Source organism: Onychomys torridus, chromosome 1, assembly GCF_903995425.1.
Source record: "Onychomys torridus chromosome 1, mOncTor1.1, whole genome shotgun sequence".
Lineage (NCBI taxonomy): Eukaryota > Metazoa > Chordata > Mammalia > Rodentia > Cricetidae > Onychomys > Onychomys torridus.
In genome coordinates this window covers 97,015,779-97,029,834 of record NC_050443.1, presented here as the reverse complement: position 1 = coordinate 97,029,834, position 14,056 = coordinate 97,015,779, and the positions used below count along the sequence as shown (strand labels likewise).

General features: G+C 46.0%; 1 protein-coding gene and 1 long non-coding RNA gene across 3 annotated transcripts in view; one reads left to right on the top strand and one right to left on the bottom strand.

Annotated features, from left to right (window-relative positions):
* The window catches only part of Iqck (IQ motif containing K), a 118,344-nt gene that overhangs the window by 73,006 nt on the left and 31,282 nt on the right, over window positions 1-14,056 (bottom strand). For both annotated transcript variants that reach the window (XM_036190434.1, XM_036190444.1), the window contains exons 5-6: window positions 2,321-2,373; window positions 2,117-2,194 (exon numbers count right to left, since the gene is read on the bottom strand). In XM_036190434.1, the coding sequence (XP_036046327.1) occupies window positions 2,117-2,194; window positions 2,321-2,373 (131 nt within the window). The remainder of the gene's footprint in view (window positions 1-2,116; window positions 2,195-2,320; window positions 2,374-14,056) is intronic.
* Window positions 660-10,880, top strand: LOC118585670. Its single transcript, XR_004945221.1, has 5 exons — window positions 660-1,055; window positions 9,087-9,170; window positions 9,793-10,007; window positions 10,276-10,427; window positions 10,852-10,880. It is a non-coding gene; the product is annotated as an uncharacterized LOC118585670 (long non-coding RNA).

Below are 14,056 nucleotides of genomic sequence, written 5' to 3'. Positions count from 1 at the left end.
TTTTTTTTTTTTTTTAAAGCTGAGGATCGAACCCCGGGCCTTGTGCTTGCTAGGCAAGAGCTCTACCACTGAGCTAAATCCCCATCCCACAATTTTTATTCTTATTGTTTAGTTTTTTTGGGACAAGGTATAGTCCTAGCTGACCTGGAACTCACTCTGTAGACCAGGCTGGCCTCAAACCCACAGAGATCTGCCTGCCTTTGCCTCCTAAATGGGATTAAAGGTGCATACCACCATGCCTAGCTTGCATCAGATGTTATATTTGGTTGTGAGCTTAGCCTTTAATGGCTGAGCCATTTCTCTAGCCCTGGCTTGCAGACAATTTTTAAATGTGCCAGGGTAGAACCACAGGATTAGATCAGAGGTTCTCATTGGGGTAATCTGCTTAACCTTCAGCTTTGAGACATTCATCTGGAATATTAAAACTGTAGGGGTGAGGGTGCCCCTGGCATCTGGTAGGAAAAGGTCGCCAATACTGCCAACATTACAACACACAGCACAGCTCCCCACACAGCAGCCAAAGTCCAAAAATCTGGGCTAGAGGTTGTTTCCCTGAAGGACTCTGGTTCCTGCTTGCTTGGCTGGCTCTTCTAGCTCCAGGGTACCCTGGAAAAATATGTCCCCTAAATGCTCAAATCCAAGGCTGGACTCAACCCAGCTGGGCTGGCTCCAGGCCCAGGGAGGGTCTCCTGCTTCACAACTTCCCTTTAGTGTTTTGTTAACACCCGAGTTAAACTACTACACCAACTGCAGCTGCTTGTAAACATGCCTCTCTGTTCTAGGGCTTCAGCCCTAATTTGCTCATTTCTGGTTTCCTCAGCACCAATCTCTCAGTGTGATGAGGGGGCGCTCCCCAGATTTTATTACATTGTGTGAATTAGATTTCATTTTTAGCATGCTCCTGAGCATCTCCTGGAAAGATAATGGAAGCACAGAATACAAATGCCAGCAGAAGCCAGAACACTCTGTCTCCAGCTGCAATGATGGCTGCAACTTCTCGGTGTGTTTCTATGAGCTATGAGGAGACCTGGAGGCCCCTTGAAGAATCCCAGGTGGTAAGTGACTAGGGATTTACAAGGATTCTCATGGAGAATCTCATGGAGAGAAGGTCTTGCATTTTGTTTTTTAGGTTTATTGTATGTGTATGTTTTGCTGCATGTAAGTCTGTGTGCCACATGTGAGCCCCATGCCTGCAGATGTCAGAACTGGATCCCCTGGAACTGGAGTTACAGATGTTTGTGCACTGCCATGTGGGTGCTGGGAACAGAACCTGGGTCTTCTGCAAGAACAAGTGCTCTTAACCACTGAGCCATCTCTCAGCACTCACCTCCAACCCTTTGAGATAGGGTCTCCACCATGTAGCTCTGGATGGCCTGGGATTCACTGTGTAGATTAGGCTGGCCTCCACTTCACAGAGATTGAGCTTGAGTTTGAGGCCTGTGGGAGGGACTGCAGCTCTGATGGGAAATCGCTTGTTATCTAGCATGTACAAGGGCCTTGAACTCATGCCTCACTAGCAGAGAGACAGACAGAGCAGAGACAGAGATGGGGGGAAAAAAAAAAAACTGTTCCAGCTAAGAACTTCTTTTCTGTGCTATTCTCAAGTGTTTCTGGGATGGAACCAGTGTGCAGATGGAGCGAACTTCCTCTGTGCAACAAGTAACAGGAGACAAGAGCCCCAAGCGTAACTGATTTGGAGTCCTAGATTCAGTGCACGAGTGAATTCCTTTACACCAAAGGAAGCCATCATAACCATAACCTTGAAATTAGGACTGGGTGGGCCAGATGGTTCAGTGGCTAGAGCTGTGTGAGCATGAGGACCAGAGTTGGGCTCCCCAGAATCCATACAAACGCCAGGAGAGAGTGGTGGCTGCCTGGACTTCCAGTTTTCAGAAGGCAGACACGGGAATCCCAGAGCAAGCTGGCTGCCCAGGCCGACCACATCAGCAAGCTTCAGTGAACAAGGGGAACAGTGATCAGAGAGGACTCCCAACGTCAGCCTCAGCCTTTACATGTGGGTCTACACACGTGTAAAACATGCATACACATGTGCATGCACACCAAACACACATGCCCCTAAGAGAAAAAACATTAGGAGTCAACTATTTACACTTACTGGTGCCTGAGCCGTTCCTCTACAAACGGAATGGAGAAGAATTCCGTGAACGGCTCCCCTGCCCTCTTTGGATTCTGGCTGGTCACACGAGTGTTCGATTGGCAAGGAAAAGGACGAGAGTTCAGTCAGTTGTTATTCTTCTATTGCAAATGAACACAATCAGATCCTGGGGGCCATTGAATATTCACAACGGGAGCAACTTACTTGTACAGCCACTCAGTCAGGAAGTCGCAGGCAATGAACTTGGTTCTCTTCCTCTAAAGAGAGAAGATACAGTTCCGTTATACTCTCACTCTACCCACGTGTCTGTGCAGCACAAAGACAGGAGTTAATTGCTTAGACCCGTTTTAACATGTATGGGCCCATTATGAGGTTTACAAGTGTGTCAACAGCAGTATGTGGACAATATAAAGCAGCCTGAGGGTTTCTCTAGTCAACTTTGGATAAAGCATTTTCAGACAGTAGGGCACTAACTGTCTAACGAAAGGCAGTGAGCGAACCAGGTAGGTGCTTATTACATTTCCTTGCTCAGTACCTTAGGAGGCTGATTTTGAAACAAAAAAAAAGATTTTTTTGATATGTATGAGTATTTTGCTGAATGTATGTATGTGCACCACATTCCTGTACCATTGGAGGTTAGAAGAAGACATCAGATCCCTGGAACTTGGGTTATGGACAGTTGTGTGCCAGGCTGGCACAGGGTCCTGAAGAGCAACAAGCGCTCATAACCACTGAACCATCTCTCCATCCCTGAAGAGGCTGATTTTATGGTTCATAACAGCTAGGAACTAATGGGAAGGATCTTACTATCTAAATCACAACTTGCTTTGAGTCACGGGTGACTTACAGAAAGGACAAGTAGGGTACATTTTGAGAGATGTAACCTTGGATGATTTCTGTCGTTGTGTGAACATCATGGACTAGGGCAGTGCCAACAGCACTAGGTGATATGTCCTCATTTTGTGTGGCTGGCTATTGGGCCATCGGCTGAAGCACAGGGCACATGGTACATTGGCTCTTGGCTGAGGCACATGGCATATGGCACATTGGCTACTGACTGAAACACTGGGTACATTTCACATTGTGTTTGTTGAGTACCTCAGTCTACTCAAGCCCACAGCTGGACTTCACATCTGGGTGCTACTTTGAAGGTGGAGGAAAAAACATAAAAGTAAAAATTTAAAGCACTGGAAGGTAGAAGCCTAGCACTTGGGGCCACTGTTCTTGCTAGCTGTCCTTAGTACCCATACTGCACCCCATCTCTGCAGAAAACTTACTGCTTCCACACAGCTTTCAAATAGGCCAAAAACTATTCCCTGGGCTTCTGAGAGAATGGGACAACTATGAGTCACAATTCTGCCTTATGAGACAGAAGTGGACATAGCCAAGAGGTATCTATGAAGACTCTGCTTTCCTGGTTTCTCCCCTGCTGTCCTCTGAAGTTCCCTTCTACTTCCGGTATAGAATACAACTGTTGACCTAAACATGGTACAGTCCCATCAAGCCCTGAGACCAAACCCCACATGCTCAGCCTGGCATAGGGATACAGCCTCAGGAAGTAGGGCAGGAAGATCAGGAGTTAGATGACACCCTCAGCTCCATAGTGAGTCTGAGGCCAGCCTGGGCAATAGGAAACCTTGCCTCAGACAAATTATCCAAACAAAAATCCACACACTACAGATGACAGAGCAGGAGTTAGGAGCAGCTGGGCTTTTGCTAACTGCCTTAAGCCACTGTGCCAGCTTGGGCCTACACTAGCCCTCCCTTGATGTGTGAGGCAACATAAACTTCACTGGGTTTATTGCCACTCTTCTTGCCATTACATGCAGCCAAATATAGCCCTAGCTGGGAAGCCACAAGGGGAAAACATTCTAGGGTATTGGGTCACGCTGTGCTGAGAAGGGTACTGCGCATCCTGTCTCCAATTTCTCCCTTCTTGTGGCTGGAACAGAACCATCAGCTCCTGTCGGAGAACTCCTACAGAACTGGGAAATGGAGGGTCCCTTTCTGGTGTGTTGTGTATCAATTTCCTCTGAATTGAGATGCTCCATCCTCAGCTATGCTGAGGGACTCAGGGAGCAGGGCTGGGGAGATGGTTCAGTGGGCAAGGGTGCTTGCGGCAAAGCCTAATTATCTGAGTTTGATACTCAGAACTCACGTAGTGGAAAGGGAGAACCGACTCCCACAGTTCATGCATAGGACTCACGTCGCCCCAGAGAGGCCACGTGTTCACAGGGTCCCTCCCCTGTCAGACAAGCAGTAACAAGTGCTGGAGAAAGGAGACTCCTGTAGCAGAGGCACCCACAAGCGGTGCAGGAGGCTCCAGGGATGAGATGTGTGAGTTGTGACCCATCCCCCTGGCCTGTAAGCAGCCTCAGAGAACTCACTGATTCACCAAGCCAGACCCAGGCGGAGTGACTTATCTGGTTGGTCATTAGTGTCCAGCTGGAGTAAATGATCATTTGCTCATGTCACCCCAAGAAAAGTCAGAGAATCCCTTTTGACAGAGACTAAGACCCAAGTCAGTCTAGAGGTGCTAGAAGCCATGTTGTTAGCCCTCCTAAGAATACAAAGTATTCTGGAAATTTTCTCTGACCCTCTAGATGTCCCCTCCCCTCTGTTGCATGAATCCTAATTGGTTTTAAAATGAAGATTCAGAGCCAGATATTGGGGTAAATGCTGAAAGATCAGAGAAGCAGAGCAAGCCACAGCCACCTCCTCTTATCTCACTGACTCCTCAGTCTGAAAGAACATGAGTTCCTGTCTCCGCCTTATATTCCTTTCACTGTCCAGCCATATCACTTTCTGTCTCAACCTTCCTAGTGTTGGAATTAAAGGTGTATGATCCCAAGTGCTGGAATTAAAGGTGTGTACCACCACTACCTGGCTGTTTCTCTTTTAGACAGGATTAATTTCATGTAGCCCAGTGTGGCCTTGAATTCACAGAAATCCAGACAGCTCTCTGTCTCTACCTCCAGAGTGCTAGGATTAAAGGTGTGTGCCACCACTGCCTGACCTCTGTGGCTGGCTCTGCCCTCTGACCTTCACTCGAACTTTATTTGTTAAGAGCACAAACAAAATATCACCACACCCTTCCCTTCTCTCTGCTTCTCCCCGCTCCCCTGACCTATGACGCAGGGAGCTAGCTCAAGTCAACCAGCATCCTTCACCAACTACCCAGGTTAGCAGAGGGCTCAGCAGGAAATGTGGAGGGAGTGGAGGGAAGGGGATTGGATTGCACCTTCCCCAAGATTCTTCTGCTAGTATCCCACACCCCCTCCTCAACCTCAGATGATGACCTTATTTGGAAATAGGACTGGTGTAGATGGAGTCAGTTAATCCAAAACAGCCCTATCCAGAGAAGACAATAGGGATCCATTAGCAAGACATTGTCAGGTAGACTGCAGTGACAAATTGTAGTCTGGTCACACTGTACTGGACCCTGGACCTACCACAGAGACTCAAGTTTCAAAGAACCTGCCAGTCTTGGAGGCAGCCTGCTCCTCCCTTCCCCCCTCTCTTCCATTGGTGGGGTGCCCAGGATGGAACTCAGAGCTCACAGTCTTATGCTAGGCACACTGAGTTACACACCCTGTTGGAAGTTTACTTTTTTGTTTGTTTGTTTGTTTCCAAGTTGTCTGTGCTAGGTTGATTATTGTTTACAAAAGAGAAAGTTGCAACTACTAATTTTCAGTTCTCCAATCCCACGCATCCTAAAGTGCTCTAGGAAGCCCTTTCCACTTAGGAAAGGCTGTCCTGCAGTTTGATGAACCCCATCTCAGCATCTCAGAAAGTAACAAGCCACAGAGTATGTCTCCCTCCAGATTACAAGCTCTGGGGAGAAGGCTGCACACCCCTCTTTCTACCTGGGGCTTTATCAAGTGGCTTGTGTGGAGCAAGTGAATGAAGAAATGCAGGAACAGTTCCAGGGGTCCAAGCAGGATGTGGGCATTTCAAACAAAGATTTCTTAGTATAATTCTGGATACAGTTCATTCACATCCCACAATTGCTCTCTCTCTCTCTCCTCCTTCTGAGACAGGGTATCCCTAGGCTGGCCTCAAACTAGCTATGTAGCAGGGGTTAAAGAACCTTTTCTCCGCCTCCCTAGTGCTGAGATTACAGACAGAAGCTGCCATGCCTGGTTTGGGTGGAGCTGGGGACCAAACCCAGGGCCTCCAGTGGGCCTCCAGCGTATTAGGCAAGCACCAACGGCGCTACGCCCCAGCTCACCACAATATTTTCTTAGGAAACATTTCCATCTAATTTCTTTTTTCTTCTTCCCTTGAAAGCATCCAATTTGGTTTTATAATTCACCAGAAAGCTGATGGCATTGCTGTGAAACTGATGGTCACTGAAAGGCAAAGTGCTGCTCGGGGATTCTGAAGGGAGCTTTACCGTGGCTGTCGGTAAAGGAATGGCTGTCGGTAAAGGAAAGACGGTGGTGCCTGATCGCAGGAGATTATTTGCTGTCTTTTACTTCGAAGCCAACCGCTTTTATAAAGAAACTGGAACGCAGCCGACCAAGGGGGGAAAATGAAAAGCACCACCTTAGAAAGGGCTTCTTTGTTTGACATACAATATTTTCCCATTTTTTTAGTTCTTTGAGAATTTTATAAGTTATTTTGATCATGGTCACCCCATGTCTATCTCTCACAGATCTACACCACCTCCCTCCTTCCCAGGTTTACAATCTCTCTCTCTCTCTCTCTCTCTCTCTCTCTCTCTCTCTCTCTCCCTCCCTCCCTCCCTCCCTCCCTCCCTCCCTCAGCGTTTTGTTTTGTTGTTTTTGTTTTTTAAAGACTGTGTATGAAAGGGAAGGCTCTCTTCAAAAGCTACCTTAAAAGAAGAAAATACTTGTTACAACAATGCAAATATGTAACCAAGCATGAATTTCAGCCTAATGGCTTAAACAATGGAGCAACTGTAAGATGCTAGTCTCTGTCTTCCCACACACCGTGCTTGTCCACTTGGCATTTATCATACCCATTAGTGGTAAAGAGTCTATGCAGAGAATGCAGCCTTGCTCACCCTATTAAACAGACTTAGACACAGCCATATGATGTTCATGCACAGATTTATTTGCTTTTGATGCAAAGAAATAAAATGTAAGAGATGATATTTTCCTCCAGTTCTGGGCAAGCGTGGACGTGCCCTGCATACCCAGACATGCAGAACAGTGGGGTATTGTTCAGCTGTTGTTTAGTTTAAAAATTATCTACTAGGGAGCTGAAAGGGAGAAGAGAGGCAACTGAAAGCTGTGGTGAGTGAAGAGATAAGGGAGGAAGTAACAGAAAAAGGAAAGAGCAGGACCCAAGACGCTCAGGCTGCCAGGCTCCTAGGACGTGGGCAGATACAATGAACCATTGACTGCTAAAAGGCACAAGTGTGCATATTTGTGCAAGCAGAGCAAACAGGCAACCGCGAGGTCCAACACATTATTTTTGTTGCTGTGTGTTTGTTTTTGAGTCTGTACAGTGTGCTGTCTTTCTAGGCCCCAAATCCTAAAGCAGAACACAAACCCAACATAACCTATAGCTGACCGATGGATGTGGTAGTGCATGCCAGAAGCCAGAAGTTGGGAGGAGGAAGCAGGAGACCACGAGTTCAAGATCACCCTCAGCTACACATGGAGTTGGAGGCCAGCCTGGGACAGATACCTGAGACCCTGTCTCAACAACAAGCCAACAAAAATGTAGAGTTGAAAGGGAAAAGAGCAAGTGACAAGGGACACATGTCATCACAGATCTGTAATTTACTTTGAGATGAGTCCAAAGCAGCATGCTGGACAGACAGAGGGAAGAACTGACAGGCTGGTGGGTAGATATGTTACCAAGCATATAGAACATGTAGCTGTAACAGATACATGGTGGATATGTGGATTTGAAAAAAAAAATGGTACTAAAGAGATGGAAAAGGGAATATTGTTAAAAAAAACAAAAACCCACAACTCTCAAGGAGAGAAAGGCACACATTAACAGGAGATCAATTCATAGTCTATACCAATTTTTTTTTTCCACAAAGGAATAGGTCTCATTTATGAGGTTCCTAGAAAACATCTAACTATATAAAACTTACAGGGAAAAATGGCCATATCTAAAAACAGCTGACAAGATCAAAGTAGAACACAGGATGGTAAGGAGCAGAGTCACAGAACATACTAAAGTGGTATGTATAGTTAGTCCCACGGGGATAGACTAAAGGACTGAAGGCTGAGAAGACAAACAACATTTGAAAACAACGAAATCTGGATTAAATGGACGTACGTAATTCTACCACCCCCCACCCCACCCCACCCCCAGCCAAGAGATCCCAGCTGGCTCTGGTGGTGCACAACTGTAATTCCAGCACTCAGGAGGCCAAGGCATGAGGACTGCCTGTTCGAGGTCAGCCTGGGCTCTATAGCAATGTCCTGTCTTTAAAAAAATGTTCACCAGCATGCAATGAATAAAGGAAATGTGGTACAGCCATACAAGGTGGAACTGTCTTCAGCTGTAAGGAAAATGAAGTGTGTCATTTGCAGGAAAATGATTGCAATAGGAGATAATCATACTAGGCAAGTTTAGTCAACCTTGAAGACAAATATCATTTTCTCATTTGTGGGCCCTAGTTTATATAGATGCCTAATACATATCCAGATGACATGGAAGCAGAGAAGAAATGGTAGAGGGGAACAGACTGCTGGGAGGGAGGACTACTCAGGGAGAGGGTAGCTGGGATATGGGGGGTATGGCCAAGAAGACAAATATCTCAAGTTTTCCGGTCTATGTGAAATTCAGGTTAAACACACATGCATGGCTTTAAAGCAGAAGTATATTTGAGAAGAGGAAGGGGACCAGCGGGAGGTTGGGGGGCGGGTGAGAGGAGAAGATTAGGGAGGTGGAATATGGTCTAAGTATTACGTGTACATGTCATAATGAAACATCATTTTATCAATGAGTAAACACTGATAAGAGAACATTTTTCTCTAAGGACATCATTGAGGCTCTCCAATCAAGCTGTGCTGGAAGATCTCCCCATGGGCTTCTCACATCTTAAAAAAACATTATTTTCTGTGTAAGTCATTTTGAATGGAGTTTTCTGTCACTTTCCGAAAAAGCCCTCAAAGCCAGCAACTCCAGGAAATTCGGAATCTTAGTTTTGCATAAATAACACCCAGTTATTATAAATCACATCCAGTCAAAACAAAGTCATGGAAATCTGCATTGGTCTTTATCGCTAAGGATAGAAACATGAGACTTTTATTAAAAATCGATTAGAGTAAAGCATCAGCATAATGGCGAGAGTCCAAAATATTTTCAGGGATATGCTGATGGGAAGAATTCCCAAGCGAAGTTTACAAAGCAGCCATTAAGCCAGCTCTGTTTAATGTAGCTCCTCAATTATGTTCTAATTAAGTTCTGATCCCTCCTGCTCCAATTAAGATAATCCAAAGGCACAGCTAGATGTCAAGGGATGGCTTCAGAACATCAGGCCAACTGTCATGTCTCATCTTTTCAGGTATTTACATGTCCCCTGCTTGATCTCTGCCTGAGGTGTACAGGCCAGTCCACAACAGGACGGACGTGAGATGGCAGCCTTTCAGTCGGTCCCTCTTCAGAACACTGAAGGGTTCTTCTAACCATCACCTACCACTAATTTCCTGCCTTCTAACCATTTCCTTTTCCAACTCATACAGACCCTGACCAGGGAAGGCAACACTAACAACGTGAGATCAGGAGGGCCAAGGTGAACACAGACTGTGGAAGTGGGAGGCAAGACTCTGATTTCCACAGAAAGTCCTTCGCCAGGATCAAAACTCTGCAAACCTAGCTTCATGGTCTCATCTCCAGTGTGTTCCAGAGTCTGCAGCCAGTCCTTCAAGGCCTGCTCTCTGCAGACATCAAGACATGGGTAAAAAGGAGTCTTGACAGAAATTCCCATGATACACATGTGTAGATCCATCTCCACATGCCTGCCCCAAATGGAGTTTACTCTTTTCTCAACCTGAACCCAGCACCCCTCCCCCATTTGGGCTGTCATGTGCTGGTATTTGCCTCCTTTCAAGCAAGGCCCCTAATGACATGGGTGACAGTTCGTACTGCTTGTCACATACCTTTCTTTAATCTTCCCAATGGCCTGGGGAGACAGGTACTAAAACATCACCCTCCTCATCTAACAGATCAGAAAACCAAGGCTCATGGAGTTGATGGAATCTTCCCAGGGCCCCAGGGCTAGCAAGAGTAGGAGAGGAGACACAGGCCGCTTGTCTGACTCCAGAACCTTGTCTTCCATCAGGTTAACGGCACAGCCTCAGATGGGCAAATCTGTGAGGTATTGTCTCAATTAATGACTGGTGTGGGAGGGCCCAGCCTATTGTGGGCAGCACCATCCCTGGGCAGTGGTTTCTAGATTCTATAAGAAAGCAGGCTGAGCAAGCCATGAGGAACAAGCCAGTAAACAGCCGCCCTCCATGGCCTCTGCTTCAGTTCCCGCCTCCTGGTTCCTACCTTAACTTTCTGCACTGACTTCCCTGGATAATGGACAAGCTGTTAGTTTGTCCTTCCTCTCTGGATTTCTTTCGGTCATGGTGTTTTAACACAAAATAGAAACCCTGACTAAGACTAGGACCGAGTGACTTTTTTTTCAAGTTAGTTTTGATATTTTATTGTTAATTTCTCTGTATATGCCAAATACTGAGCTGACACTAAATTTAAACACATTTTCTTACTTTTATTTATTTTTTTTTTTTTGGCAGGGGGGTTTCGAGACAGGGTTTCTCTGTAGCTTTGGAGCCTGTCCTGGACTAGCTCTGTAGACCAGGCTGGCCTCGAACTCACAGAGATCCACCTACATCTGCTCCTGAGTGCTGGGATTACAGGCGCCGCCGCCACCACCACCACCCCACCTGGCAAAATACATTTTCTTACTGAATTCTCTCACACACATTCTTGTATAAAGCAATTGGATCACTTGTACTTTAAAGAGGAAGAAACTAAGGCTTAGGCTGATTAAGGTCACAACGCTTTCAGGTCTACCTCTCACATAGCAGCTGGGGCTACAACAGGAAGGGTCACAGCAAGAAAGCGAGCACATTTGTAACTCCAGCACTCTGAAGCACAGAGGCAGGAAGAGCGTTTCTAGGAGCAGCCTGGGTTGCAGACTGCCTAAATAAAATCCAACAGATCTCACTGTCGCTCTCTTTTTCTCCAATGGCTTCCACTGTTCAGACACGTGTTCAAGAGACGACTGAGTCTGAGGAGAGCAGAGGTCCCAAGGGTGAAGCTGTCATTTGGATAAACAGTCCTGCTGACAAACTACCTTCTAAATACTTATTTTGCATCCTAGATTGGTGCTGCTCTCAACTGTAGCCAGAGAAACTTCTTTCTGTAGTGGGCAACAGTTGTTAGTGTGCTGAGTCTAAGTAACTGAGCTCTCAGCTGTAGCTGAGTCATCTAGACCAAACTCCCACACCCAGGGATCAGGGAACATTGAGGAAAAGGGGGCAGAAAGGATGTAAGAGCCACAGATGGGGAGGAAAGCTGCGAAATGCTGATTTCTGGACACGACACAGCTATTGTACTAACAGCAGGGGTGACCTGCACAAGATCAAGTCAGTGTAAATCCCAGCATGGACGGGGAAGGGCCTGAGGCCCTGCTCCTGGAGGAAGGAGGACGTGCCGTCAACAGCTGCTGAAAGAGATCTGCCCTTGGGGGATACGGCCACTGGTAGATTTCTCCTGCTCCAGTCAATGGCCACACACCCATGAGCATGTGGGCAGCACTAAGTGTACTCAGGAGGTTATTAGTAACACCAACACACACAAAAAAGAGGATATAAGATACAGTGAGGTAGGGTGAGGCCCTAGGGGGTGTTGGAAGGAGGTAGTGTTGGGTGGTATGAACAAAATATATTGTAAAAAATAGGAAACATTCAAAGAACAAATAAAACATTTTTAAAGAAGGCTGGGATATTTTCAGGGTTTTTGTTTGTTTGTTTGTTTGTTTGTTACGTTTGATCACAAGGTGTAATTCTAGCAGTCAGTCCTAAATCCCTGAAAGGTGTCTCCACAGAGCATTTCCAGCTTCTAAATTCGTCATTATTCCTAATTTTGCCACTGTTGTAATTGTGATGTAAATATCTGATATGAAGGATATCTTATAAGGAACCCCTGTGAAAGGCTCATCTGACCCCCAAAGGGGCTGTGACCCACTGGTTGAGAAGCACTACTTTAAGTTTTACTCAGATATATCATTTTTTAAAAAGGGACTATAGATTGAGAATCCCTTTTTCCAAAATGCTTGGTACCAGAACTGTTTTGAGTTTCAGAATTTGGGGATCTGTGAGTATCTTGGGATGCAGCCAAGCCTAAACATGATATTAATTTATGTTCCCTACATACCTTATACACATAACAGGAAAGTAGTTATATTTGATATTTTAAAATAATTTTACATGTCAGTTTCATGGTATATGTCTTAGTCAGGGTTTCTATTGCTGTGGTGAAACACCATGACCAAAGCTACTGGGGAAGGAAAGGGTTTATTCGGCTTACATTTCCATATTGTAGTTAGTTCATCATTCAAGAAAGTCAGGACAGGAATTCAAAAATGGCAGGAACCTGGAGGCAGGAGCTGATGCAGAGGCCATGGAAGGGTGCTACTTACTGGCTTGTTCCTCATAATTTGTTTAGCCTGCTTTCTTATAGAATCCAGGATCACCAGCCCAGGGATGGCACCACCCACCATGGGTTGGGTCCTCCCCCACTGATCACTAATTAAGAAAATGCACTACAGGCTTGCCTATCTTATGGAGGCATTTTCTCAATTGAGGCCCCCTCCTCTCAGATGACTTTAGCTTGTGTCAAGTGGACATAAAACTATCCTGCACAGAAGAGAACTTTCCCCTGTGGCATCGTGTTGGTGTTCAAAGTTTCAGAAGTTAGAGCTGGGGGTGGAGCCTTGTTGATACAGTGCTTGCTTGACATGCAGGAGGCCTTGGGCTCGATGCCCAGTGTTTTATAGAACTAGGAGTATTGGCCCATGCCCCTAATCTCAACACTCGGGAGGTGGAGGCAGGAGGAACAGACATCTAAGGCCAACCTGTGCTCGGGACTCTAAGAGGAAAGGAGTTACACGTTTTGGATTTTCACATTAGAGATGCTCTGCCTGGGGCTTTAGAGTGACACGGGTCCTTCCTTGTCTGTCTGTGCTATCTAGAAAGTAGTGTGTAATGGCACATGCCTGCCTTCAATGGATTTTTTTCTTAATTATATCTTAAACAGGATGTCATCCACCATTCATTCAGACAAACCTATAGACAACAAGAAGAGCCATGAGGAAGAAGACTCCTCTTACAAATTTTCTGTTTTCCAAACAGTTAATATATATTAAGTATTTTTGTTTTTTAAATTAGTTTTTATTATTTTATGTATTTGGATGCCTTTCTGTATGTCTGTCTGTGCTTCACATGTGTCCCTGGTACCTGTGAAGGGTGTCACATCCCCTGGATCTAGAGTTACAGACGGTTGTTGGATGAAATGAGGACATGAGTGCTCCAAGGTATGGTTGGGAAGGATTTTATTGTAGATATGAGGAAGAGAACAGCAAGAGGATCTGAAGAGTCCACACTGAACCAGGCCATGAGAGGAGGAGAGGAGAGAGAGAGGAGGAGAGAGACAGAGAGGAGGAGAGGAGAGAGGAGGAGAGAAACAGAGAGGAGGAGAGAGACAGAGAGGAGGAGAGGAGAGAGACAGGAGAGAGAGGAGGAGGAGAGAGAGGAGGAGGAGAGAGACAGAGAGGAGGAGAGAGACAGAGAGGAGGAGAGGAGAGAGACAGGAGGAGAAGAGAGAGAGAGGAGGAAAGGAGAGCAAGAGGAGGAGAGAGACAAAGGAGAGGGCAGGTGGACCGAGAGAGGAGCCAAGGAAGTGCATGACTGAAATGTTGTGGGAGGCGCTACACAG